The sequence below is a fragment of the Medicago truncatula genome, chromosome 1 (assembly GCF_003473485.1).
Source record: "Medicago truncatula cultivar Jemalong A17 chromosome 1, MtrunA17r5.0-ANR, whole genome shotgun sequence".
NCBI classification, from domain to species: domain Eukaryota; kingdom Viridiplantae; phylum Streptophyta; class Magnoliopsida; order Fabales; family Fabaceae; genus Medicago; species Medicago truncatula.
This window is the reverse complement of record NC_053042.1, coordinates 19,662,031-19,689,826: the sequence shown is the minus strand read 5'-3', so window position 1 is coordinate 19,689,826 and position 27,796 is coordinate 19,662,031. Positions and strand designations below refer to the sequence as shown.

General features: G+C 32.5%; 2 protein-coding genes and 1 long non-coding RNA gene across 7 annotated transcripts; 2 read left to right on the top strand and 1 right to left on the bottom strand.

The window, feature by feature from the left end:
• Positions 1 to 724: 724 nt before the first annotated feature.
• On the top strand, positions 725 to 4,445 carry LOC11434988 (uncharacterized). 2 transcript variants are annotated; one of them, XM_039834879.1, is made up of 3 exons: positions 1,353 to 1,660; positions 3,598 to 3,732; positions 3,842 to 4,445. In XM_039834879.1, exons 2-3 carry the CDS (start codon positions 3,670 to 3,672, stop codon positions 4,298 to 4,300), a joined length of 522 nt encoding a protein of 173 aa, XP_039690813.1. In that variant the 5' UTR covers positions 1,353 to 1,660; positions 3,598 to 3,669; the 3' UTR covers positions 4,301 to 4,445. The 2 variants fall into 2 exon arrangements, with proteins under 2 accessions (XP_039690810.1, XP_039690813.1); XM_039834876.1 differs by lacking the exons at positions 3,598 to 3,732; positions 3,842 to 4,445 and adding an exon at positions 2,635 to 3,423 and having other exon boundaries at positions 725 to 1,660.
• A 1,991-nt stretch (positions 4,446 to 6,436) lies between these two features.
• LOC11434987 (uncharacterized) lies at positions 6,437 to 8,009 on the bottom strand. The gene is made up of 3 exons (XR_003007941.2): positions 7,672 to 8,009; positions 6,988 to 7,040; positions 6,437 to 6,897 (listed from the first exon to the last, which is right to left on the bottom strand). It is a non-coding gene; the product is annotated as an uncharacterized lncRNA (long non-coding RNA).
• A 175-nt stretch (positions 8,010 to 8,184) lies between these two features.
• LOC112419027 (uncharacterized) lies at positions 8,185 to 25,932 on the top strand. Of its 4 annotated transcripts, none has more exons than XR_005646467.1 (12): positions 8,185 to 8,445; positions 8,562 to 8,629; positions 10,674 to 13,513; positions 14,548 to 14,796; positions 14,886 to 15,608; positions 16,561 to 17,370; positions 18,029 to 18,772; positions 18,861 to 19,685; positions 20,171 to 20,349; positions 20,530 to 21,537; positions 21,822 to 21,882; positions 25,531 to 25,932. XR_005646467.1 is itself a non-coding variant. In XM_024775755.2 (10 exons), exons 3-9 carry the CDS (start codon positions 10,718 to 10,720, stop codon positions 21,840 to 21,842), a joined length of 6,168 nt encoding a protein of 2,055 aa, XP_024631523.1. In that variant the 5' UTR covers positions 8,185 to 8,445; positions 8,562 to 8,629; positions 10,674 to 10,717; the 3' UTR covers positions 21,843 to 21,882; positions 25,531 to 25,932. The 4 variants fall into 4 exon arrangements, 1 of the variants encoding a protein (XP_024631523.1); XR_005646466.1 differs by having other exon boundaries at positions 20,494 to 21,537; XR_003009053.2 differs by having other exon boundaries at positions 8,186 to 8,445; positions 20,221 to 20,349; positions 20,494 to 21,537.
• The last annotated feature ends 1,864 nt before the right edge of the window (positions 25,933 to 27,796 follow it).

Below are 27,796 nucleotides of genomic sequence, written 5' to 3'. Positions count from 1 at the left end.
CAATATTTCTTTCAAAAGAAGTTAATAAGCGTTTTATATTGGATTTTAAGTAAACTTGGCGCTTATCAGGTGGTTGCCAGAAATTGATTGAAAGAGCGGTGGCGACGGTTACAAAATTTGAATGAGTTGGTGGTGGAATCCGATCTCTCATGTTCCATGGAAGGAATTGAATCCTCCGACACCTGGGAAACATCAATCTCCTCTTGCAACTGTTTCAGAATCCGTGCACACGACTCTCTAATTTCTCATGCATATTAGCCATATGCATGCTATATTGCCGGGTTGTTTCTGTCATGGAAGAAATGAGACGTGATGACTGTAGTGGAGTTTCTTTTATTGAGTTTCTCGCACCATGGGAAGAGCTCTCAAGTAGGGATGCCATGGTGTCACTGAAAACACCAGTATAATGATTCTACTAAGTTGAAATGGAAATGCTAATGAGATTTTATTGATTCTATCAAAGAAGCATTACAACTTTGTAATTAAGAATAATTAATAAAAGAAATACAGTGAGAACTAGCCGAATAATATAAGGGAGGGATTCGAGAATTAGCGTGAGAAAGAAAATTACATCATCACACATAATTCAGCCTCATTAGGAGAAATACTTATATATAGACGCAATACCAAATCAAAATCATTTAGGCAAACACTCATTAAAATATCTATTTAATTATTTTAAAAATATACGTTATTTAATTCTTTTCTCTTTCATATTTTTTTTCATTATGTGTTTAAATGACTCATTTTTATATGTTCGTGACCAAGCAAGTGTTTCTGCCCTATTAGATTGTGCATGATGTAGAAAATCAATTTGCCCTACACCATTCGTTAATCATTACACTCACACTTGGGAAAAGTTAGACAGACTTTATTTACCTTCCACTAAACCTGTAATTACTTGGGTTTTTCCTCTTAAGAACATAATGATTAACACCATTAAAAAAAATACTTTTTCCGTTGAAAGTTGCTCATATGAAAGAAATGTGGATTGAGAAAGGGGCAGTTGTGGAGTTGTGGTTATTTAAAAAAAAAATGAATTGAAATTAAATAAAAATTCAGGATTCCGCAACAAAATTGATTTTTACTATTTATCTGTAGAAATCATTGGGGAGTATATCAATTAATATTAGTATTATATTCGTCTAAAAAAATATTAATATTTTATTTATCTGAAAGTTTGCATCATGTGATGTGAAGACGACAAATACAGAAGAGCAGTGATAGGTGTACCACCATAGGTGGCACTACACCTTATACCACCCTTATGTGGCACCACAAATAATAATAAAAAAATTAAATCAATTCCATGTCAAAAAAGAAAAATCAAAGATGAAAAAACTAATTAAAATTTGTGCCGTAGCCTACTACCCTCTCTCATTTCAATTCATTTTGTTGGAAAATTTCTCTTTCTTCACCTGGTTCATTCCGCCGCCACCATTCATTCAGCCACCACCATTCATTCCTTCAACCCTAGCCGCCGTCTCCTGATCCATCTTCCATTCAACCCTAGCCGCGCCGCCGTCTTATGCTCCATCTTCCGTTACACCCTAGCCGCGCCGCCGTCTCCTGCTCCATCTTCCATTCAACCCTAGCGCGCGCCGCCGTCACCTGCTCCATCTCCGACGATCTGTTTCACAGTGTTCCTTTTTCAACTAAGGTATTTTCTTTCATATTCCTCTTCCTCTTGGCTGTTAGATTTTGTGATTTATGTAAGGTCTTGACTGAGATCTTGGGTGATCTAATGTTCTTTGGTCCTGGCTGAGATCTAATTTATGTAAGCATTTCTTTGAAACAATTTAAGCATTTCTTTCAATGTTTTATTGAGTGATAAAGTTTGTTGACAGTCTTTGAAGCTTGGTTTAGTCTCTTGGTAAATTCGTAGATTTCAATTATTAAAGAAAACTGTGTGCGATTTCAATTATTCAAAGATAATAAACCTATAGCAGACATAGTTATTAACAAAAAAGATTTTAAAAAACGGTCCTGTAGTGCGATTTCGCCGTTAGAAAACGGTCACGGCAGCCACCGATACCGTTTTCACAGAGTGAACCAAGATCACAGGTGAATTACTAGGTTCTAAATTATAATACTTAGGCAAATTACTATTATGTCTAAACTAAGTAAATATCGAACTAGTTGAATCCAATTTAAAAAAAATATGAATCTCAAATTCAGCAATTCAATTTTCATAGACATTTGAAGCAAGTCATTCATTGATATTCATAAGTCAATTCTTAATATTGATAGACAAAAATATTAGTGGATAAAAGCTAGACATAATAGTAGTGGATGTGAACTAAATTATTCAAGATTACATTTGACAGTTGCATTTGATGGTAAAGTAAATTATCTAAGTTGTGAAGATGACACGCCTTTATATATATATATTATAATTTTTTATTTTTACAGTAACAATTCACTTGATTAACGATAACAATTGCATCTGTTGTAGTCTTCTCAACCACTAATAACAATTACATCTGTTTCCGTGGTAATTCAACCATTGTCTAGCCAACAAAATGGTATGTGTATGTGATGAATGTCAATTAGTTTGTTTGATTTCATTAGTGTTTTGTGTTTTTATTAATGCCTTTCCTTATATGTCGCCTTTGGAATTCTTGTTTATTACAGTTACGTCTCAGGCATGAATGTAAGTCGAAGTATATTACTAAAGTCAACGAGAAGCTTACCGAACTTCAAAGGTCTGAAATTCAGAAAACACCTTTTAAATGGTTATTGAGTTTGCCTAAGAAATTAAAAATATCCGAAAATTTGCTTGAAGAATTGGTGGAAAGATGGGATGATAGGAGTGGGGGGTTTGCTATACAAGGTCGGATAATACGGTTTACACCTTTAGATGTATGTTTTGCATTAGGACTTCGTATAATAGGTGAAAAGGTGAACTTCAAAAATGACCCTACATCCACTACGAAAGCAATGTTCGATAATGAAGTCATCAATGTAAAAACAATTTATGCTAAAATTATTAATATGGAACGAGACGAAGATGTTGAGAAGTTTTGCCGATTTTATTTACTTCTTGGTTTTGCCGAGTTCTACTTTCCAAATTCAAGTGTTAAGGTTAGTGGTTGGTGCCTAAAAATGTTAGACGACTTGAACTCCATTGGGAGATACAATTGGGACTTGAACTCCATTAGGTGCCTAAAAATGTTTGCCGACTTTATTTACTTCTTGAGTATTGATTTCAAGTTATGTTGGGTTACATAAAAAATTGTGAAGTTTAACTTTAATTTGATGTTTAGTTTCTGTCTTCATGTCATATTATGACATGATTATAATTGATCTTTTATTCATTGATATTTAGAGCTTGTTAGTAACTGTGACTGAAACAAGTGTAACTCAGATTAAAATGTAGTAATAATTTGTAAGCACTTTTAAATACAGATGATTGTCGTTGAATTTGAGCATATCAACTTATAACTCTATATGACATAGGATGAAGTTTTATAGGAGATGAAATAATGTTTGTTTTGTAGGCCACTCTTTGTCTTCATGCCATTTTATGGCAACAATTTAATTTAATTTATTTATTTTTATTAAATTATAATAGTCGTATTATATATGTATATATAGGTATGGGCTCTAGAGCATGTACTAGGATACTAACGAAGTTATCATGATTCTCCATTGACGTTTCCATGATTTATGAAGGCACGTGGTGTTAGTTTGGTTGGCAAAAATATATCACACTTGCTTGATAATTATTTGGTAAGGTTGAATAAATATTATTATTTATATTTATCTATATGAATTTTGTATATAGGGTTTAAGCGGTGTCAATAGTTCATTAATATTTATATTGTATCAACCTTGACAGGTTATTGAAGAGTTAAGTGCAACTAAAGAAGAGGTTGCAAATGAAGTTGTGAGGGAGGCGTTAGATCGAGCGCCAAGTGGATATATTAAATGGAGACCAGATCCTATTATCGGTCAGTTAATTGTTAACAATCGCCTGTTGGGGGAAGCAAACAAAGGACTTTCCGCAAGGATGTCTCTTCTTGAATCGGAAACTAGAGAGATGAAGAAGTTATACGGTAGTGCACAATCCAGTTATGTGGACGAAGGTGTCTTCAATGATGAAGGTGTCCACGAGGACGTCTCCATGGATGAGATTGAAAGAGTTATTGAAAGGGAGGTGGCAAATGTATCATATGATGTAGCACATCATGCATCAAATCTCTTAACTATAATTAAGGACAAGCCAAGAAACCGTGTAAAAAGTGGGGTTCTGCTTTCCCCATGGGTGAAGGATGGACGCATAAAGAAGAAGATTTAAATTAGTGTAGTGTTTTGATATGATTGCAATGTAGATGTTTTTTTATGCTATTTTTTATTTAGTAGGACAATGTCGCACCTATAATATTAATGGAAACACCGTATGTTGTTAGTTATTAACATTGTTGAACTATCCTACAGTTTAATGAGTCATTGTGCCTGTTATGTAATAAATTTTATTGGGAGGTTTGTTGTTATGTTTTATTCTTTGATATAAAAAATGTTTGTGTCTTTATTGACAGATAAAATCTTGGCATGTATATCTTTTGCATGAGTCAAAGGGCGACTAATACCCATCTTTGACAAGATTTGGTGAAATGTTACCAAACTTAAGTTTGAAAAGGCTTTTAGTGCATTGTTCAAATGAGATCATGTGTTCGATTCTCGTAAAACAGGATTAGTTACAGCTGAGAGTGATAAACTAGCCAAATATATGCAATGTATGACCATAATTTTACATATGTGTGACCACTATTTTTTCATACTTTAGAACTTGTCCGTCCTTAGGCGTAATAAATGCGCATATGGTAAAAATAATTATTTCTGGTTGGAAAGGCTTTTAGTGCAGTGTTCAAATGAGATTATGTGTTCGATTCTCGTAAAATTGGATTAGTTACAGCTGAGAATGATATACTAGCCAAATATATGCCATGTATGACCATAATTTTACAAATGTGTGACCACTATTTTTTCATACTTTAGAACTTGTCCGTCCTTAGGCGTGATAAACGCGCATATTGTAAAATTAATTATTTCTGGTTGGAAAGACTTTTAGCGCAGTGTTCAAATGAGATTATGTGTTCGATTCTCGTAAAACATGATTAGTTACAGCTGGGAATGATAAACTAGCCAAATATATGGCATGTATGACCATAAGTTTACAAATGTGTGACCACTATTTTTTTCATAAATTAGAACTTATCCGTCCTTAGGCGTGAAAAACACGCATATTGTAAAATTAATTATTTCTGGTTGGAAAGGCTTTTAGTGCAGTGTTCAAATGAGATTATGTGTTCGATTATCGTAAAACAGGATTAGTTACAACTGAGAATGATAAACTAGCCAAATATATGGCATGTATGACCATAATTTTACAAATGTGTGACCACTATTTTTTCATAAATTAGAACTTGTCGTCCTTAGGCGTGATAAACGCGCATATTGTAAAACTAATTATTTCTGGTTGGAAAGACTTTTAGTGCAGTGTTCAAATGAGATTATGTGTTCGATTCGCGTAAAACAGGATTAGTTACACCTGGGAATGATAAACTAGCCAAATATATGCCATGTATGACCATAATGTTACAAATGTGTGACCACTATTTTTTCATAAATTAGAACTTGTCTATCCTTAGGCGTGATAAACGCTCATATTGTAATCACATTTTATCACTGCATTAAAAGCATGTCAAACAATAAACAACTTCTTTTTACGCGCTGGGACTATTTTACGCCTAACGACGAACAAATTCAAATATTTAGAAAAATAGTGGTCGTATAAATGGAAAAAATGTGGTCAAACATAGCATATTATCCGGAACATTGTAATCACATTTTATCACTGCATTAAAAGCATCTCAAACAATAAACAACAACTTCTTTTTACGCGTTACAATTATTTTACACCTAACGACGAACAAATTCAAATATTTGGAAAAATAGTGGTCATATAAATGAAAAAATGTGGTCAGACATAGCATATTTTTGGCTAACTTTACTTTACCGGCTATAAATATAAACCCGGAACATTGTAATCACATTTAATCACTGCACTAAAAGCATGTCATACAATATTTTATTATTGCACTAAAAACATGTCAAACAATAAACAACTTCTTTTATAAGCTTCATGTATTTCACGCCTAAAGACTGACGAATTCTCATATCTGGAAAAATAGTGGTCACGTAAATAAAAAAATGTTGTCACACAGAGCATATTTTTGGCTAACTATCCTAGAACATGTTATTAAAACTGAAATGTGACCAGATTTTTTTTCCTGGAAATTATGATAGGGAGAATAGTTATGTACATAAATTCAATACGAATTAATTTATCAGTCTTCTGAACAAGTATAATCTTTTATAGATGACCATCGATAACCAAAAAAAGTATGTCTTTGTCAAATGTACATCAATATCAATCAACCACAATTAAGTTAGAAAATGTATGTTTAACCGATCAATAAGTCCGCGGGTAACATAGCATTATCCAATACAAAACTTCTCTGCTTATTTTCTTCATGAAGCACCAAACGACAAACAATGTCACTGCGAATCCGAAGGATATCCTCCTGTAGATAAGTAAATGCTTTTATTTCGATATATATCAATATTTACATATTATTAATTAATCAACAACTAATAAAGGTCTAGATGTTTAAAGGCCACAGTCCTAACGCCTACTCTAAATCCTAAGCTACTTGCATCCCACCTATGCAATAATTCCTTCAATAAAGTACCATTCATTCCTATATAGGTCTTCATTTCCACCAGATATCGGAATGGAGTTTTCATAATTCTACTCCTTTGCGCATCAGATAATTTTCGGTTAATATCTACCAACTTATTGGTACGGGGCATTTGAGTCTTTATCTGTGGCTGAAAAATGAACATTATTCATTCATTAATGGCATAAAACATAAACAGTTACATACACATTAAACGTCTCATTAATTAAATTGTACTTACACCAACACCACCATCCCTTTTTCGTTTGTTTCCGTTCATGATGTTGACCTTATCTGTTGTATACAAAAACAATTTCTATCAACAACAATTAAAACACACACAAATGTCCAATTTCTATCATAGACATACCGACAAAAATTTATCTGCACTTAACCATATTTTAACATAGACGTAACCACATTTTTTTCTTTCAAATTTCCAACACTTTGACCATTTTTTAACACAAGTGTGACCACAATTCTTTTGATTAAGAATTTGACACTAACTCTATGTGATAACATTTAGAGGAACAACCACAATCAAACTAAAAAAATTGGGGAAAGCTTAAGATTTTTTACTAACAATATAGGACATGTTTGGCACAACCCAACTAAAGAATGACTTAACTTAAGCAACATAAATTTTCATTCCAGACCCATTTGCAATTACCAACAAATCAAATAGTAGCAACAACGCAACATCTTAATTGACAACAACCCATAATGCAACAATCAAACAATAGCAAATAACAGAGATTTTAACTTAATTATGAACTAAACATCTAAATACTATCAAGCTTTGTTTAACCCAAAATTATCACTAAATCAGTATCATATCCTAATATGATTAATTTCTTCATCATACCCAAATGATTTCAAAATAAATTTTAACCTTCATCAAATACAAGATTCGAGAAAACATAACCTTCAACGGAGAGATTCGGCGACGGAAACTTTGACAAAACGCCAACTGTTGAATCGCAGAAGGAGATCGCAGTTGCTTTTGATCGTATTTGTTGGGGAGAGAGCTAATTAAGCTGTCGCGGTTGAGGGAGAGATGGAGGCCTCAGAGGAAATGGCGGAGAGAGGGATGGAGAAAGCAGGATTCACTCTCGTAGAGAGAGAGAGGTGAGACACTGATTTTTTTTCTTTTTTAATTCTCTAGATCTATTTCTTATTTGTTTTAAGAATTATTTACCATGTCATCAAAGATCAATTTTTTAAAGTATTTTAGCCATGTCATTGGTGGTATGAAGGGGTGTGTGACATTTGGTGTGTCTATGTATACTTTTCCAATACAGAATGGCTTCACTGGCCGCTAAACTAATTTATTTATTTTTCAGTTGAATCATCATATATTTAATTTAATAGGAGAACGTGCAGAGTACCACTGCCTAAACATGCATGCATATACAGAGTCTAGTCCAAATCCAAACACAGTTTCTCAGAGTTTATTGCTTTTGAAGTCAAACAAAAAAGAGCTTTGTTCATTGTCTTTCAGATTTCATTCTAATTAATCTCTTCGTATTTCTCTTTTGTCTTTCGGATTTTTGTTATTCACACATTCCTATAGCAAAAAAACGAAGAAAAAAAAAATACAAAACACAAAAATAAAAATAGTTTGCACTTTTAATTTGTTAGAGGTTGTACTCACTCAGTTCATTTCAAAGGTTTGAGTTTATTGAACAAGTTGTTAGAGGTAGGTACCCATTAATTTATTTGTTCTCCATCACTAATAGAGAGTAAATCCTTAAAATTTTACAATTTGAGATTGAAGTTTGTTTTCTAATACTTTGTTGTTTTTGTTGTTTGCAGATCATTTAGTTTCTTCTTCTTTTGAAGCCAAATTGCACCAGTCTTGTAGATCGCATCATCAATAGCAGGTAAGAGGGTACATGCTATTCAATAAAAAATTATCAAAAAGCCTAATGATCTTTCTTTTTAGTAATTTAATTTTGTTTTTTTATAAGCAAATGAATTAATGGAAGTATAAAGGGTACTCAATCCCATTACAAAGTAATGATAACCACTTTGAAGACAAGTCAAAGTATTAGAACACCAAACAGAAAAATTAACACTTTTGCTTAAGTCCTAAATCTAACTGCAAACCAAAACCAAGATAGAGTTTGGATGCTATCTATTACAAAACACCATAAACACTATGTACTTGTTAAAAAAAAACCATATACACACAGTGGCCAAACATAAACATAATCTATTTGTTTAAAATTATAACAAACTAACAACGTAGTAACCTCGACATATAGCTGTGGAGATTCTTTCTTTTAAAGAAAAACTGTGGAGACTAATCTTTCGAGTCCAGTGAGATCCAAATTGTCAGCAAGCTCTCCCTAAAAGTTTTAATGCAAAGAGTTTTAATGCTACTGATTGGCAACAAACTCACCATAAGAGTTTTAACATTGTTGCACGCTCAAACCCAAGTTTGAACTCAAGACTTTTTTGTTTTTTTCTCATCCCCGTAATTAGGATCCTTGACCACAATAGATACCCCAAGGTATGTCCATGTTTTGGCCATTTGGGTCTGCAATGAAACTAATCCTTGAGCCAACAAGAATTCATCCGAAATTTCATTTCTTACTAGAGCTAGACTGCATCTCAAATGGGTGGCTCAATGAATCAAACACAATTCTTTTCCTTGAGATAATCATGTTGCCAATTCTCCTAACATGATGTTGTTTTTTATTTTACATGTTGTTCATTTATATCTTTAATTTTTTTTTCTCGTTAAGTGTAATATACTCAACTCGAGTTATTAATTATCATTTGTTTTAGCATTAAAGATGTTTTGAATTCCGCGAAAATGATTGAATTTTTCTTTTGGACGCTGCAAGGGTGTGTTTGTTTATCTTTGTAAATTTTTGGAAATAGAATGATGGAAATATGCATTCCTATGTTTGTTGCAAGTTTATTAAATCTTATTCCTAGATATGAAATGTTCCTGAAAATGAAAAAACATCTCAAAAAAATTGTTGGAATAAAGTTCCCATGAAGAAAATAATTTTAAGTGTAACTACCTATTAACCTCCATATTATAGAAGTTCCCGGGATATTATATTATTAACCAAACATCATTTTTATAAAATAAAACTTTCATCTTTATATTCCTAGGAAAAATTATCCCTACGAATAAATCTAGTGAACTTGAAACAAACACCCCTGAATCAATTTTTTTTGACCGAAAAAATAGAACTTCATTCATATATCGAAAGAGCCATTACACAAATTTATTGTGTAGTGTAAGGGTATTTCCCATTCCTGAGAAAGACATAAAATTAAAAGATAAACCAAATAAATCAACTACACTAAAACCATATAACGACTACAAAGCTTAGGGGTATCAAGCCAATTTTTTTATCCTAGCATCCAACAAAACAATCACTTCCTCCGTCAGTCTTGGACATAGAAGAGATTAGACGCCACAGTCTTAAATCTTATCCCGTAACAACAAATTGCATTGGTTGCAAACACGGTTCGACATTTAATGGCCTCACAAAAGTCTGTCTTAAACCTTTTATCAGAAACCAATTGACCCCTGAATCAATTTAATTTGTTTTCATCCCTAAAAAATTTGTAACTAGTTTTTTACACCGATCATTATGCAACATTTGTTAACTTCTTACGTGTCTATGGAAAGTCACGTAGATTGTAGTCCGTCTTAAATTTTTGATTGGTTACGTATGATTGTAATGAAATTTAATTTGCCCAATCTACCTTTATTATTGGATTTTGTTGTTTACAATTACATTTTTCTAATTCTAACCAAAGCACATGTTTTATTTATATTTAATAGCAGTTCTCCTTCGAAAATAAGAATAGTGTGTTAATGTCCTCACATTTCCAAATGTTGTGTTGCCCTTGTTTCTTTTGCCCTCATCCATAAATAGTATCTTTTACTTTCACTTTCAGATTTTTACTCAAGTCACAAGGAAGAGGAGAAGAAACGAAAATCAATGGAAATTTTAATTTCTTTTGTTGCAAAAATAGCAGAATATACCGTTGTGCCTATTGGGCGTCAAGCAAGTTACTTGATATTCTACAAAGGTAACTTCAAGACGTTAAAGGATCATGTTGAAGACCTCGAGGCTGCAAGAGAAAGAATGATCCATTCGGTTGAAAGAGAAAGGGGAAATGGTAAAGAGATTGAAAAAGATGTTCTGAATTGGTTGGAGAAAGTGAACGAGGTCATTGAAAAGGTGAATGGGCTTCAAAACGATCCTCGCCGTGCCAATGTCCGGTGCTCAACATTGTCGTTCTCCAACTTGGTTTTATGTCATCAACTAAGTAGGAAAGCCACAAAAATTGCAAAAGATGTTGTTCAAGTTCGAGGAAAAGGGATTTTTGATCAAGTTGGTTACTTTCCCCCTCTAGATGTAGTAGCCTCCTCCTCAACAAGAGATGGTGAAAAGTATGACACAAGGGAGTCGCTTAAGGAGGACATTGTGAAGGCATTAACAGATTCCACTTCACACAACATTGGGGTCTATGGGTTGGGTGGGGTGGGTAAGACCACTCTGGTGGAGAAAGTTGCTCTAATTGCCAAGGAACATAGATTGTTCGATAAAGTGGTTAAGACAGAAGTTTCTAAAAATCCAGACATTAAAAGAATTCAAGGGGAGATTGCAGATTTCTTGAGTATGCGATTTGAAGAGGAGACTATTGTTGGCAGAGCACAACGCCTAAGACAAAGAATCAAGATGGAGAAAAGTATCCTTATCATTCTAGATAACATATGGACCATACTTGATTTGGAAATAGTAGGGATTCCATTTGGCAATAAACATAATGGTTGCAAATTGTTGATGACATGCAGAAATCAAGAAGTGTTGCTGCAAATGGATGTTCCAAAGGATTTCACTTTCAAAGTTGAACTTATGAGTGAAAACGAGACATGGAGTTTGTTTCAATTTATGGTAGGGGATGTGGTTAAAGACAGCAATTTGAAAGATCTACCATTTCATGTGGCCATAAAATGTGCAGGTTTGCCTCTTAGGGTAGTGACGGTAGCACGTGCAATGAAAAATAAGAGGGATGTCCAATATTGGAAAGATGCATTAAGAAAATTACAAAGTAATGATCATACAGAGTTGGACCCGGGAACTTATTCTGCTTTGGAACTCAGTTACAACTCATTGGAGAGTGATGAAATGAGGGCTCTCTTCTTGCTTTTTGCATTACTGGCAGGTGATATAGAGTACTTTCTCAAAGTTGCAATGGGGTTGGACATATTGAAGCATATTAATGCCATGGATGATGCAAGAAACAGACTTTACACAATAATCAAATCTTTGGAAGCGACTTGTCTTTTGCTTGAAGTTAAAACAGGTGGAAAGATTCAAATGCATGACTTTGTTCGTGATTTTGCTATCTCCATAGCACGTAGGGACAAGCATATATTTCTAAGAAAACAATCTGATGAGGAATGGCCAACCAATGATTTTCTAAAAAGGTGCACACACATCTTTCTAAAAAGATGTCATACACTCGAGCTTCCTCAAATGATTGATTGTCCAAACGTTAAGCTTTTCTATTTGGACAGTAACAATTCTTCTTTCAAAATCCCTGATGCTTTTTTTGAGGGTATGAGAAGCCTTAGAGTGCTAGATTTAACGCGCTTGAACTTGTTATCATTACCCACATCGTTTCGGTTATTAACAGACCTTCAAACATTGTGTTTGGATCAATGTGTTTTGGAAAATATGGATGCACTAGAAGCTTTGCAAAATTTAGAAATTCTTTGCCTTCGGAAATCTTCAATGACCAAGTTGCCAAGAGAAATAGGGAGATTGCTTCAATTGAGAATGCTTGATTTGAGCCATTCAGGAATAGACGTAGTCCAACCTAACATCATATCAAGCTTGACTAAATTGGAGGAATTGTACATGGGAAATACCTCTATTAACTGGGAAGATGTTAATTCAACGGTTCAAAGTGAAAATGCTAGCATTTCCGAGCTTCGAAAACTACCCATCTTGAAAGCTCTAGAATTACAAGTTCGTGAGACTTGGATGTTGCCGAGGGACTTGCAATTGATGTTTGAGAAGTTGGAAAGATATAAAATAGCTATTGGAGATGTATGGGACTGGTCTGACATTATGGATGCAACCTTAAAAACATTGATGCTCAAACTTGGTACAAACATACATTTGGAGCATGGAATTAAAGCATTGATTAAAGGTGTTGAGAATTTGTACTTGGATGATGTAGGTGGAATTCAAAATGTGCTTTATCAACTAAATGGGGAAGGATTTCCATTTCTGAAACATCTCCACATCCAAAATAATGCAAACTTGAAGCATATTGTTGACTCTAAAGAGAGGAATCATATCTATGCGTCCTTTCTCATCTTGGAAACACTGGAACTTCTTAATCTTATAAACTTGGAGCATATATGTCATGGTCCACTTTCAATTTCTTCTTTTGGAAGTCTCAGTGATATCACAGTAAAAAACTGCGGCCAGTTAAAATATCTTTTCTCCTTTACAATGGTGAAAGGACTTTCTCACCTTTGTAAGATTGAAGTTTGTCAGTGCAATTCTATGAAAGAGATAGTGTTCAGAGACAACAATTCAAATGAAAATAATGATATAACTGATGAAAAAATTGAGTTTCTTCAATTGCGTTCTTTGACTTTAGAACATTTGGAGACACTTGATAATTTCTTCTCATATTATTTGACACATTCTAGAAATAAGCAAAAGTGTCATGGTTTAGAGCCGTGTGATTCTGCACCATTTTTTAATGCTCAGGTATGTTATTTTGTTTTTAAGTTTCTCTCGATACAAATGATAAAATTTTTAATATCAATTTGCAATATATATATATATATATATATATATAGGGTGTATCAAATGAGAGGAGTGTTAAAATGAGAGATGAGAGCATTAAAGGAAAGCCGTTGGATTAAAAATCAACCGCTCAGATCCACTTTTAGTTATTAGTGTGTATTATATGCTCCTTTATTTTCTCACGCGCTAATGAGATCGCGTTATTATCTTCACCTTCAATCTCTCTCTTTTCCATTTTTCGATTGACAATCCAAGCAATTTAGTGGCACCTGTGTCAAATTGCATCTCTATTCTAAAACACAATTTCAGTTCACCATTATATCCAAAATCAATAGAAACTTAAGTGAATCATAAACACCCAGATTTTGGATTTTGTAAAAATTTCCCCTCTTTACCAATGCATTGATACCAAGAAAATAAATAAATAAATAAATAAAGTTTGAATAATCAAAGACTATTAACATGATTATTCAATGGAAGATGTTTTACAATTTTTAATGGATGATTGTTGAAGAGAAACTGAAATCAAAACGGAAGATGACCGTGAAAAAAATAAAAATTAGTAAGAGCTATCATTTGGTGTGATTCTAAACGTGTGATTCTTTTTTGGATTAAAAATAAGATTTGATGCATCAAAATTGCCTTGCCCAAAAATCTGGAAAAAAGATTATAGACTGGGGTTTTAGAGATGAAAGAAACACCAACAGGAGAGGAGAAGGCGAGAGAAGAAAGCAAAAGCGGAAATGAAGGGAATAAAAGAGATTACAGGCTTGCAGATTTAAAAATGAAGTAACTCAATTAAGATGGATCCAAGGGTTGTGATTTAACCCTCTCATCTCTCAATGTAAATATTGCTCTCATTTGATACATCCCATATATAAATATATACACGCAAATATAGGTGTGTGTGTGTGTGTGTGAGGCCTATCATTATAGTCACCATATCACCATATATAGGCCTTCAATAATGTTTTTGTTAATTTGTTTTTACGTAGGTTGCATTTCCTAATTTGGATACCCTTAAATTGAGCTCACTTCTCAATTTGAATAAAGTCTGGGATGACAATCATCAATCAATGTGCAACTTGACTAGCTTGATTGTGGATAATTGTGTTGGATTGAAGTATTTATTTCCCTCTACTTTGGTTGAAAGTTTTATGAACCTCAAACACCTTGAAATAAGTAACTGTCATATGATGGAGGAGATAATAGCTAAAAAAGACAGAAACAATGCACTGAAAGAGGTATGCTAATTCTATTATTGGAGCATCCAATTAATTTTAAATAATTATTTATTCTGATGGTGGTTATTTATGAATTTATGAATTCATAGGTTCGTTTTTTAAATTTAGAAAAAATCATATTGAAGGATATGGACAACTTGAAGACAATATGGCATCGCCAATTTGAAACATCGAAGCTGTTGGAAGTGAACAATTGTAAGAAAATTGTGGTGGTTTTTCCTTCTTCAATGCAAAACACATATAATGAGTTAGAGATGTTGAAGGTTACAGATTGTGATTTAGTTAAAGAGATATTTGAATTGAATTTGAATGAGAAAAACAGTGAAGAGGTTACGACACAATTGAAAGAGGTTACTATAGATGGACTGTTGAAGCTGAAAAAGATATGGAGTAGAGATCCTCAAGGAATTCTTAGTTTTCAAAATCTAATAAATGTAAAACTAGAAAGTTGTGCAAGCTTGGAGTATCTATTACCATTCTCTGTAGCCACTCGTTGCTCACATCTCAAGGAACTTGTTATAAAATGGTGTGAAAACATTAAGGAAATTGTTGCAGAGGAGAAAGAATTTAGCTTGAGTGCAGCTCCCATATTTGAGTTTAATCAACTAAGTAGTTTATTACTTTGGCACTCACCTAAACTCAATGGTTTCTATGCTGGAAATCATACTCTAGCATGCCCATCTTTGAGAAAAATCAATGTCTCTAGATGTACAAAGTTGAAATTGTTCAGAACACTATCTACAAGAAGCTCCAATTTTCGAGATGACAAACCCTCTGTTTTAACGCAACCACCACTTTTCATTGCCGAAGAGGTACGCATAATAAACACTCTGCAGGACTTGTTTTTATTTTATTTTACATTAAGGAGTTAGCGTTATTCTTTAATCTTTTGAAATACCGATCAACTACTTCCTCCGATCCTAAATATACGAAAAGTATCTTTTCTTTAGGTTCCTTGAATAATTAATGTATTTGAACTATACTATATAAACTAAATACATCGTTTATTCAATGAACCTAAAAAGAAAAATTTCTCTTATATTTAGGGCCAGGAGTATTACTATTCATTTATAAATTTGGAAAAATTTAAAACAACCCAAAAACTTTTAAAAAAGACAAAGCCTATTTAATGTCAAAAGTTATTAAAATATTTTACATTATAGATATACTCCCTACGGTCTCGAATATGAGAAACAAAACAAAAAACTTGATGGTTTCAAATATAAGCAAAAATATACAAAAGTCGTCCTATTAAATGTTACTATTCCAACCTCACCCTCATTAACTTTATTTAATTTGTTTCCCATTCCCATGTTTAACACTTTCTAAAGATTATTCATTGGTTTAGTTCAAAAGTCATGTTTTATCGTAAAATGTTTCTATCATTAATGTCTGATTGTGTACTACTTGAGAAATAACTCCAGAACAAGGGAAAAAAAAATAGAAAAATGGTATTTTTTTTTATAATGACTTAAATACAGTCATTCCACTTTCTTCGTAGGTGTGCCTTTTTTTTTGCTTACATTCAAGATTGGAATGAGTACTTGATAATTTCTATAACAAAAATAACAACTAGCAAGAGTGGCATTTAAATACAAAATTGATAATTTCCATAAATTGATATATTTGAGTATAAAAGAAATTGAAAAAAGTACAGAGATATTGGCAAAAATTAAAAAGACAAATTTTAGTCAATAGTAATTATTGTTTCACTCAATAATAAAATGTTTAATTCTCTTACATTGTTGTTTAAATATGTTTTAGGTGATTCCAAACTTGGAGCTGTTGAGGATGGTACAGGCGGATGCTGACATGATATTGCAAACCCAAAACTCAAGTTCCCTCTTTTGCAAAATGACCTATCTTGGATTGGCTGGCTATAACACCGAAGATGCTAGATTTCCTTATTGGTTTCTTGAAAATGTGCATACTCTTGAGAAACTACATGTTGAGTGGAGTTGCTTCAAGAAGATATTTCAAGATAAAGGAGAAATAAGTGAGAAGACTCATACGCAAATCAAAACACTGATGTTGAATGAATTACCTAAACTTCAACATATATGTGATGAAGGATCTCAAATTGATCCAGTTCTTGAGTTCCTTGAATACTTAAGGGTTCGTAATTGTTCTAGTTTGACAAATTTGATGCCTTCCTCCGTCACCCTTAATCATCTCACAAAGTTAGAGGTAATAAAATGCAATGAGCTAAAATATTTGATCACAACTCCTACTGCACGAAGTTTAGACAAGCTCTCTGTGCTGAAGATAAAAGATTGTAATTCACTTGAAGAAGTAGTTAATGGAGTAGAAAATGTTGATATTGTTTTTATTAGTTTACAAATTTTGATGTTGGAATGTTTGCCAAGCCTCGTCAAATTTTGCTCTAGTAAGTGTTTCATGAAGTTTCCATTGTTGGAGAAAGTAATTGTGGGGGAGTGTCCTCGCATGAAGACTTTTTCAATGGGAAGCACAAGTACCCCGATTCTACAAAAAGTTAAAATTGCAGAAAATAATCCAGAATGGCTTTGGAAGGGAAAACTAAACCATACAATATACAACATGTTTGAAGATAAGGTATGTTTGATTTACCACTTTATTTCTTGTGTAACGATGTCAGGAATTGTGTTTCTAGTTTTCGGTTCTCTTTGGATGTATAAATAAAGTTGATTTTTTATTTACGTTAGAAACGGAAAAACAACTCTTTTGAGGTTTTAAAAGTATATTACAATATACTCTATTAAAAAAGAAGAAGCAAAAGAGATACATAGTATCAAAAGAAAGAAAATCATATTTGACAAAAAGAAAATCATATAAATGGATCCTGAAAATCATGTGATTAAGCTCAAGTGGTTAACGAGTTTTACCAAGGGCAATCGTTCGAGAGAAAACTAGCTCGATTTATGAGTGAAACAATTTTTGGCCAGGCCTCCCGGCCAAATTCCGGGTTACTAGGCTCATCTTATTTGGAACCAGAGTGTTAAAAAAAAAAGACCCTAAGGTTATAATGGAGTCCATATACCCTAAACCCTAAACCTCAACAGAACCATAAAGAAAATGTTTTATGATAAGGTATATTTTATTATCATCCATCAATTTATTTACTTTGGGTAAGTTTAAGAAAATCTATCTAGATAAATTTTGTATTGTAGTAGACTAGAATATTAATGCATAATTAAAGATTGCTTAAATGCAATTTTGATTTGTCTTTTGATTTATTAATTTGAATGATCAGGTTGCATTTGGTAAATTCGTGTACTTAGCCTTATCTGACTATCCTGAGCTAAAGGATGTGTGGTATGGCCAACTTCATCACAATGTGTTCTGCAATTTGAAACATCTAGTCGTGGAAAGATGTGATTTTTTATCACATGTACTTTTTCCATCAAATGTTCTTGAAGTCCTACTTAGATTGGAAGAATTAGAAGTAAAAGATTGTGATTCATTAGAAGCAGTGTTTGATGTGAAAGGTATGAAGTCACAAGAAATATTGATAAAACAAAGCACTCAATTGAAAAGATTGAGTTTGTCTACTTTACCCAAACTGAAGCACATATGGAATGAGAATCCTCATGAAATTATCAGCTTTGGAAACTTATGCAAGGTGGATGTTTCTATGTGCCAAAGCTTGTTATATATCTTTCCATATTCGCTATGTCTAGATCTTGGACATATTGAAATGCTTGAGATAGAGTCTTGTGGAGTCAAGGAAATTGTTGCAATGGAAGAAACTATATCAATGGAAATTCAATTTAATTTTCCCCAATTGAAAATTATGGAACTGCGTGGTTTGTCAAATCTCAAGAGTTTCTATCAAGGAAAGCATACTTTAGATTGCCCTTCATTGAAGACTTTGAATGTATCTCGTTGTGAAGCACTAAGAATGTTTTCTTTCGACAATTCAGACTTGCAACAACCTTACTCGATTGATGAAAATCAGGACATGCTATTCCAACAACCCCTGTTTTGTATTGAAAAGGTAAATTCCGCCATACCTTTTTTTTTCTTTATTTGTATGTATAATAATATGCTGGTATTTATTTTCATTATGGATGTGTATTTTTCAGTTGAGCCCAAACCTGGAGGAATTGGCAGTAAATGGCAAAGATATGTTGGGGATATTGAATGGTTATTGTCAAGAAAATATCTTTCATAAAGTCAAATATCTTCGTTTACAATGCTTCGATGAAACTCCAACTATTCTTCTAAATGATTTCCATACAATATTTCCTAATGTTGAAACATTTCAAGTGCGTAATAGTTCTTTTGAAACATTGTACCCCGCTAAAGGAGCCACAAGTTATCTCAGTATGCAAATGTCAAATCAAATAAGAAAGTTGTGGCTTTTTGAATTGGAAAAGCTCAAGCACGTATGGCAGGAAGACTTTCCATTGGATCATCCTCTGTTCCAATATATTGAAGAGTTATGTGTACTGAATTGTCCAAGTTTGATAAGCTTGGTACCATCGTCAACATCTTTCACAAATTTAACCTATTTGGAAGTGGACAACTGCAAAGAGCTGATCTATTTGATAACATATTCAACTGCCAAAAGCCTAGTTCAACTCAAAACATTAATAATAATGAATTGTGAGAAGATGTTGGATGTTGTGAAGATTGATGATGAAAAAGCAGAGGAAAACATCATATTTGAAAACCTGGAACACTTGGAATTTACTTCGTTGTCAAGTTTAAGAAGCTTCTGCTATGGGAAACAAACATTCATATTCCCATCTTTGCTCAGTTTCATCGTTAAAGGATGCCCTCAAATGAAGATCTTCTCATCTGCACTCACAGTAGCACCATGCCTCACAAAAATTAACGTGGGAGAAAAAAATATGCGATGGAAAGGTGATCTTAACACAACGATTGAACAAATGTTCAAAGAAAAGGTACACAATAATTATGAAAGTTGTTTACTTTATTATTCTCATAATTAAACAAGGCTCACAATATTTATTTGGTGCATGTTTGTACGGTGACTTTGAAATTAATTATGGATTTACTACAAAGTTCCAAGTTCTTGAAAAGAAAATTTAAAGAGCTTATAGATATCCTATTATTTTCATTCATTTACTTAGTTTTTTGTTCATTATATTTTATTTTCCATATACATGAAAGTTTAGCACTATAACATAGTTTGAGATATCCAAATTCAATTATCTAATTTGCTAAAAAAAGTTATAGTGAGAAAGTCTAATTAGACATGGTGGAAATTGAGAAAGTCTAATTCGCTGAATAAGTTACTTTTACCTATAAAAAAACTGACGGTATGATTCAGTGATCTTTTTTGTAACTGGATCAAAACAATTTTAAACTCTGCAAAGATGTCTATTTCAATCAATGGAAAGCTTCATGGTTTCTTTTCTTGTTCAAGGGGAGTAAGACAAGGGGACCCTTTGTCCCCTCTTCTTTTTTGTCTTGCAGAGGAAGTTTTGAGTAGAAGTCTCACTAAGCTGGTTAGAGATGGACGTTTAAAGTTGATTCATGGCTCAAGAAGTAATCAAGCACCTTCACACATCCTCTATGCAGATGACATTATGATTTTCTGTAAAGGTACTTCAGCAAACATTAACACTCTAAAAGAACTCTTCAATGATTATTCTTTGGTTTCAGGCCAGCATGTAAATCCTCAGAAATCATCTTTCTACACTGGTTCCATGTCTCAACAAAGAATCACACAAATCTCTAATTTGACAGGTTTTACAATTGGCACTTTACCCTTTTCATACTTAGGTGTCCCAATTTTTAAAGGCAAAGCTAAATCTGCATATTTTCAACCAATTGCTGACAAAATAAAACTCAAGCTCTCAGCCTGGAAAGCATCTCTCCTCTCTATAGCAGGTAGAGTTCAGTTAGTGAAAAGTGTAATTCACAGTATGCTTCTTCACTGTATTACAATATACTCTTGGCCAGTAAATTTGATTGAAGACATTGAGAAATGGATGAGGAATTTTATATGGAGTGGTGATGTGAACAAGAGAAAACTAGTAACTGTGGCTTGGCACAAAGTGTGTGTTCCTGTCGATGAAGGTGGATTGGGTATCAGATCATTGTCAAATATTAATGAAGGTGCTAATCTAAAATTGTGTTGGGAAATGATTCATTCTAACCTCCCTTGGGCACATTTCTTGAAGAATAGAGTAATGAAGAATCAACAACCAGTCAAATATCATATTTCCTCATCTATTTGGAGTGGAATCAAACACAAATACTCTGAAGTTATCCTTAATTCTGCTTGGTTAGTGGGAAATGGCACTGACATTAATTTTTGGACAGATAATTGGAGTGGTGCACCTCTTGTCACAACTCTCAATATTTCTCGTGGTATTCAGCCTTTTTTGAAATCAATTGTCAGCAATTTCATCAATGATTTCACCTGGAATCTCCCAACAAGCCTCATTCAAATATTACCTAACTTACAGTCAATCACTGATAAGGTTTGTCTTCCTATTGTGGACAAAGAGGACCAGCTACTATGGAAACACTCTCATGATGGTAGCCTCTCATTCAAAGAAGCATACCAATATCATTGCACTATTGGTCAAAATATTTATTGGGCAAAAAGTATCTGGAATCTTGCTATACCCCCTTCAAAATCTCTCATGGTTTGGAGAAGCTTGCACAACAAACTCCCAACAGATGACAAGTATCTGGAATCTTGCTATACCCCCTTCAAAATTTCTTAGGGGCTTGCTTCTTTGGCAAGTTTCCTTTGCTTAAAAAAAATAAAAAAAACTGACGGTATGATAAACAATTTTTTTTTTTATTTGTCAAAAATCAAACTATATAAACTGTCTAATCATTTTATAAAATATGTTTCATACTTTATTTAAAAATATATAATTTTATTTGTGAAAAATCAAACTATATAATTGAATTTGGATATAACTGATCTAGTAATTTTATGTACTTCGAAATTAAAAGAGTGAATAATGAATTTCTTGAGCAAACGTTACCAAATAGTTAGGGGTTGATACTTGATATACTTGTTATTTAATTAATGTTAATTTTATTTTTTTTAACAGGAAGTCTCGCATTCTAATTAATATGTTGAATGAGACCATCATCTATCCTCACATTTGCAAGGTACCAAAAACTAAATTCTTCTCTTTTCAAACATTTTATTTTTTCACTAGGAAATTATTGTCTTTCATTGTGGAGTGTTTTGTTCATCCTTGACTGAAATTTTTGGAATACATTTTGTTTTTTATTAAGGTTGAAATATATTTTTTGTTTGCTTTAAGTTTACCAAATTTATTAAACTTGTAATAGATTTATAATCGGTAGTTACACATGATTTATTCTCATATGCCTGGAAACTTTATTTCCACCCTTTTCTTTGGGAAATTTTTTCTATTTCCAGGAACATTTTATACTCGTGAATAAAATTTAGTAAACTTATAACAAACATAGACATGTATATTTCTATCATTGTATTCCCAAAAATCTACGAATATAATTTGAAACAAACACACCCTGGTCCTTGTAAATTTACTTTTTTGTTTTGTTTTAATCTCTATAAAAAATAGTCTTTATTTGTCTCCGTGAGTTTAACTTATCAGTTGGTAGGGATCTAACATAAATATGTTTAGGCCAGATTTCAAACTCGTAACACCCCACTTATTTACATAGGTGAATTTTTAGCCACTAGACTACTTAACCAAAAAATAAAAAAAATATCTTTTGGTTATTTAATTTTTAGTCCTTCGATTTTTTTTTCTTCTTTTTATCCAACTTTGTGTTTTGTTTTGATACTTGCAAAATATGATGTTTTTGAATATAAGGACTAATTTTAATATAATAAATTTTGTAAGAAGTAAAATAAAACAACAAGAATCAGAAGAAAAAAGAGGGATATCTGCAAGGACTAATAAATTTTTATTTTTTTAAAAAGGAAAATTACAGAGACTTACATCTGAACTGTAGATATTTTTTAGGACCGTTTTCTTTTTTAAATCTATTATTAATAAAATTAAATATATGTTTTCTTGACGAAAAAATTAAATATAAGTTAATCCATTTGACCTTGTTGCTTTAGATAAATTATTTTTGTTTTCCTGTAAAAAATAAGCTTCACTCTTTTTTAAAACAAAAACTAATATTAATAAGCACAACTCAACATAAAATATGCTAAGATATACCCTTCATATTGAGATGGGAAAAAAGTTGGTATTTATGAATATCTGCGATGGATACAGGACAGATAGTTTAACAAGTATCAACAGACTGCAGATAAAATAAAATGATATTTTAATTACCCACTAGTGTATTTACCCGGCGTTGTTCGGGTTATACATATTCAAAAAGATAAAATTATATGTATGATATCTGCAAATAAAATTTATCACGGATTGGTATATGATGAATATCTTAATAAATACACATAAATATAATAAAATATATCATATTATAAATACTCATAAATTTATAGATGCACATACAGATTAAATTAATTGGATTTAGTAAAAATATTAACACATATAGAATAAAATTAACTTTTAGGAATTTGTGTTATTTCTGTTACATAAAATATTAGGAATTCAATGAAAAAGTTAAGTAAAATATTAAATAGATAAGATCAAATGCAAAAAAACGTGGAAGTGACACGTGGCATAAAAACCTTACTTTATATATATACTATTGATTAGTTAGTTGATACAAATGCAAATATAATGGTATCTAAGTTAGCCAAACATGGCAACATAACATACAACCACTACTAAAAAAAGTAAAATTAGAGAGGGAAATTAGTGATGGAAAAAATAAAATTTCTCACAAATTCCTTGGTCGTAAAATTTAGTGACAGAATTAGAGAGGGATTTCACGTTTTCCCTCTCTAAAATTCCCTCACTAATTTTTGCTTTTTTAGCCGTGAATCAAAGTTGACACATATGGAATATATTGTGGCCATTAGTGTAGAATGGTGTGGGAATGCAACCTAAGCATTTGCTCTTATAGACAACTTTATATTGTGCCATCCCAATCTAGAATAAACACATTTTAGTATGTGAACTCTATCAGGGGAAAGAACTTCCCCAACTGCCATCTTCCTCCAAGGTGTAACTTGCATAAGTGTTCGCTCGTTCTTCTAGAGATTGAATTTTTGTAAGTATGGCAAGCTTTCTATGTTCCTACAAACACAACCACATGATAAAAAGTGAAATAACACAATCATTGTTATGATCGACCATGTCGATAAAAGAATAATAACAACAATGCTCTCATATAGATCCACTCGAGTCACTAAATGAGCATTATTAGGGCTTGAGTCACCCTATACATATTATTGTTGCTATTTTACTCTTAACTCTTCCCAATATAGACTTAATCTTTCCCCACCCGAATTCCAAGTGTTTGGCTATAAGTCGAGCAAGCTCCTCTTTCCATCTGAGAGTATCTATTGTAGTCAAGAAGTAATTACACATCTATACAAACTTCTAAAACTTCGTTGATAGCTCTGGAAATATCCATGCTTACATCTTTAAGACCTATATTTTATCTCAAGTCCAATAAGAGTATAAATTAGTTGATGGATAATCATATGCCTTATATGACAATATAATGAGATATAGTATAGATAGTAAGGGTAAAAACCCTCATTAAGAATTTGAATTTTAAACGAGCATTACAACGACTTATTTAATGACTAATTAAAATTGAAAACAATAAATGGACATAATAATATGGTTAAGATAAGGGCGAGAATTGTTTGATTAAGTTATTTGTGTAATAGTGAATGTGACAAATGGCAAGTATGATTCCCACATTGTCTAGAGTTGGCCAACTAACAAACTGTATTTAGTATTTTAATGAGTTAATTGTGATATTTGTTAAATTAGGAATTAAAATAAGGAATTAGACCAATTAATAGGTTGTTGCGTTTATAGTTGAATTATGCATTGACATGAATGATATTGATGTTGTATAATTTCCTATATGTGAACATTGCTGCTAAGTGTTGTTTTGAACTTGAATAGTACTATTGTGATATGTGGGTAAAATATTTGATAATAGTGCCATGTGAGTGTGAATAATGTAAATGTGTGTTGTAAATATGTGTTGTAAATAAGAAGTATTTTGTTGAAATATGCATTGTGTACTATATGTGAATTGAGATAACCCGTCTCTAACTAATGATGGTGCTATATTTGTGGAGTGACTTGGGCTAACAAGGGGGGAGAGGCGTGGTCAAATACTCAATATAGTGTTGGTTATATTGTAATCATATAGGTAGGGTTTGACAAACTTAAGTGTTAGGGAACATATACTAGTGGTGCCTAATAGTTAGGGCATACTTGTTAGATCATATGACTACAATGAAGGAAATTTTCCTAAGTTGTTTAGTGGGTAAATCCCTAATTTAGGAGCTTACGTGCAACCATTGTGGATTTTTGCGTGTCGCGTAAATGAATTTTGGGTCAAGTTAAGCAAGTATATGAGGACTTGAATGTGTTTGTCTCTTACAAGAGCATACTGCAACGTTCCTTGCCATTTTTTTGTAGTTAGATGGTACCACGTGAAATCGAAGTGTTACAGGATTTGTGCATGCATGTGTCATGTGATTAAATGTGTGTTCATATGATCAATAATGTGTCCCTCGGAAGAAAACTTATGCATTGTGAAATAGTTGAATTAATTTATTTATGTGTATGTCTAATTTATTAGTATACTTTATGAAACTTGATTACTCACTCATTTTGTGTATTTGTGTTTGGTGATTGCGATGATGCACAGACGCAAGAAACATGTGAGAAGTAGTGCCAAGGAGCTATTAATATTGGCGTTTGAAAGACTTTCTTTATTTTCTATTTATGTTGTTATTTGATTGGCTTGCATGTCAAGTACCTTCTATTGTAATTTTACTCTCATTGCTCTGGTGGGTAGCGTCGAAGGATTCTTTTACTATATTACATATTTGTTAATTGTCATATTCAAACATGACATTTTAGGTGGTGTTTCTGCGTGTTTGATGGATATCACTCTTTTTATTTCGAAAAATTGAACATTTCTATTTGGACAAATGGTATGTAATGTATGCATGCTCTGTCCTAAGCCTATGTGCTAGTGTTTTGTGAAACTTTATTAAAAGTCTATTGGAAATATTGAAACTATATAATTCATAACAAACAAAGACAATCATCTTCTCATGTTTTGGCAAAGCTTAGCGGCTTTTATTTATTTATAAAATTCTATCACTTCTGACATAATTTCTTAGATATATTGCTTAGCTATTTTAATTTCTTAGCTTATAATTACCTTCCATAACTTCTGAGCTTATAATTTCTGAAAATTCAGAGCTTATGCATAATTCCTGAAATTTTTTTTCAGTTCTTTTCAGTAGCACAAGAATTCTTAGACATATTGCTTGGGTTTGTAGCCTCTGGAATTATATAATCGAAAAGTCACCTTTTCGTGTTTTGGCAAGCTTAATAACAATTTAATTGAAGGATATTCAGATATAATTTGTTTCAAAGCATTCCTCTTAAATCAACAGTGGAGAAATGCTAGGAACACTCTCTTTTTAACACTCACTCTCCTATTGGGTGAAACTCATGTGGGTCTCACCACTTTATGTGGGATCCATTTCCAATGTGTGGTACCCGCATGACTTTCACCCAATAAGAGAGTGAGTGTTAGAGAGAGTGTTAGAAACAGAGTGTCCATAGCACTCCTCATCAACAGTGTTGAAACGCCCTCAAATCTTCTATATAGTGTACCCTTTTTATTTCCAATGGACTAGAATGGGCCATTGCTTCGTTAAATATATATATATATATATATATATATATATATATATATATAGATAAGCAGGTCCCTTATGAACTTTATGAAAATGGTCATTGTTATTAATTTAAATGAACGGAAAGACAAGCATCTACACGGCATGCGTATAAATATCAGCTCAATCCACATTGTAAACCAAGTTTCAAACATATATTGTCTCCGATGCATACAACACTTCGTTTTTTCAGAGCACCTTAGAAAAACAAAACTCATTAACAAATAATTTCACTAAATAAATTATTCATTATAAATCTAATCTTTGTCATCATAAAAACTTAGAAATTTAGAGTATATCAAATGATTTTGATCAGACAAAATTGACTATGCTCTTTTGTACGTTTTTACATACAGAACCTGCTAATGATAACTTCCTGGTAATAGTGACATTCCATAGTAGTGCAACTTATTCTTTAGTAGGATAATGAAGCACTTTTCAGTAGGGCTAACTGGCTTTATCTATCTAGGTCAAGGCATTTTTTTCAAATGCCTAAATAAGTCTAAGAACCGATTGAATTGATCATTTTGACTACTCCTTAATCTTTAAAACAACTTTCCATAAAAAATAAAAGGCTAAGCTGCACTTTTTGCCCTCTATGTTTCAAAATGTTGCAATTTTGGCCCCCTATTAAAAAAATGGCAAAAGTGACCCCTATGTTTAGGGAAATATGCTCTTTTGACCTCCTAACATAAGGGAAATATGTTTTTTGACCCCTTATCTTTACAAAAAGTTGCGATTATGACCCCTTTTTTGGGACACGTGGCGTCTTCTCAGCAATTTTTGGATGAAAGGGGCCAAAATTGCCATTTTTTTAATAGGGGACAAAAATTATAACATTTTAAAACATAGGGGACGAAAAGTGTAGTTTAGCCAAGTATAAAATAGTAGAGAAAATAATTGATAACCACCTTCACGAGATTAAAACTTTTACTCATAAAACCGTAAGTGGAACAAGTGAACAATTTTTATTTTGTTCCTAATAATCAACCTCCTTCATATTCAAATCATATACTCAAACATTTGCATGATCTTTCAAATATGCAATGCAGGAATGTTAAACTAAGGTGAAGTTACGATTTGTTTGAATTTATTTGTTAGTGGAAAAAATTGTTCATTAATATATCATATTTGTCATCATAAAAAAGGGTAGATTCTGATAATCAAGTTGGTTTGAAGAACAACAATAACCAGATATTTAACTATGGAGCATACCATCCT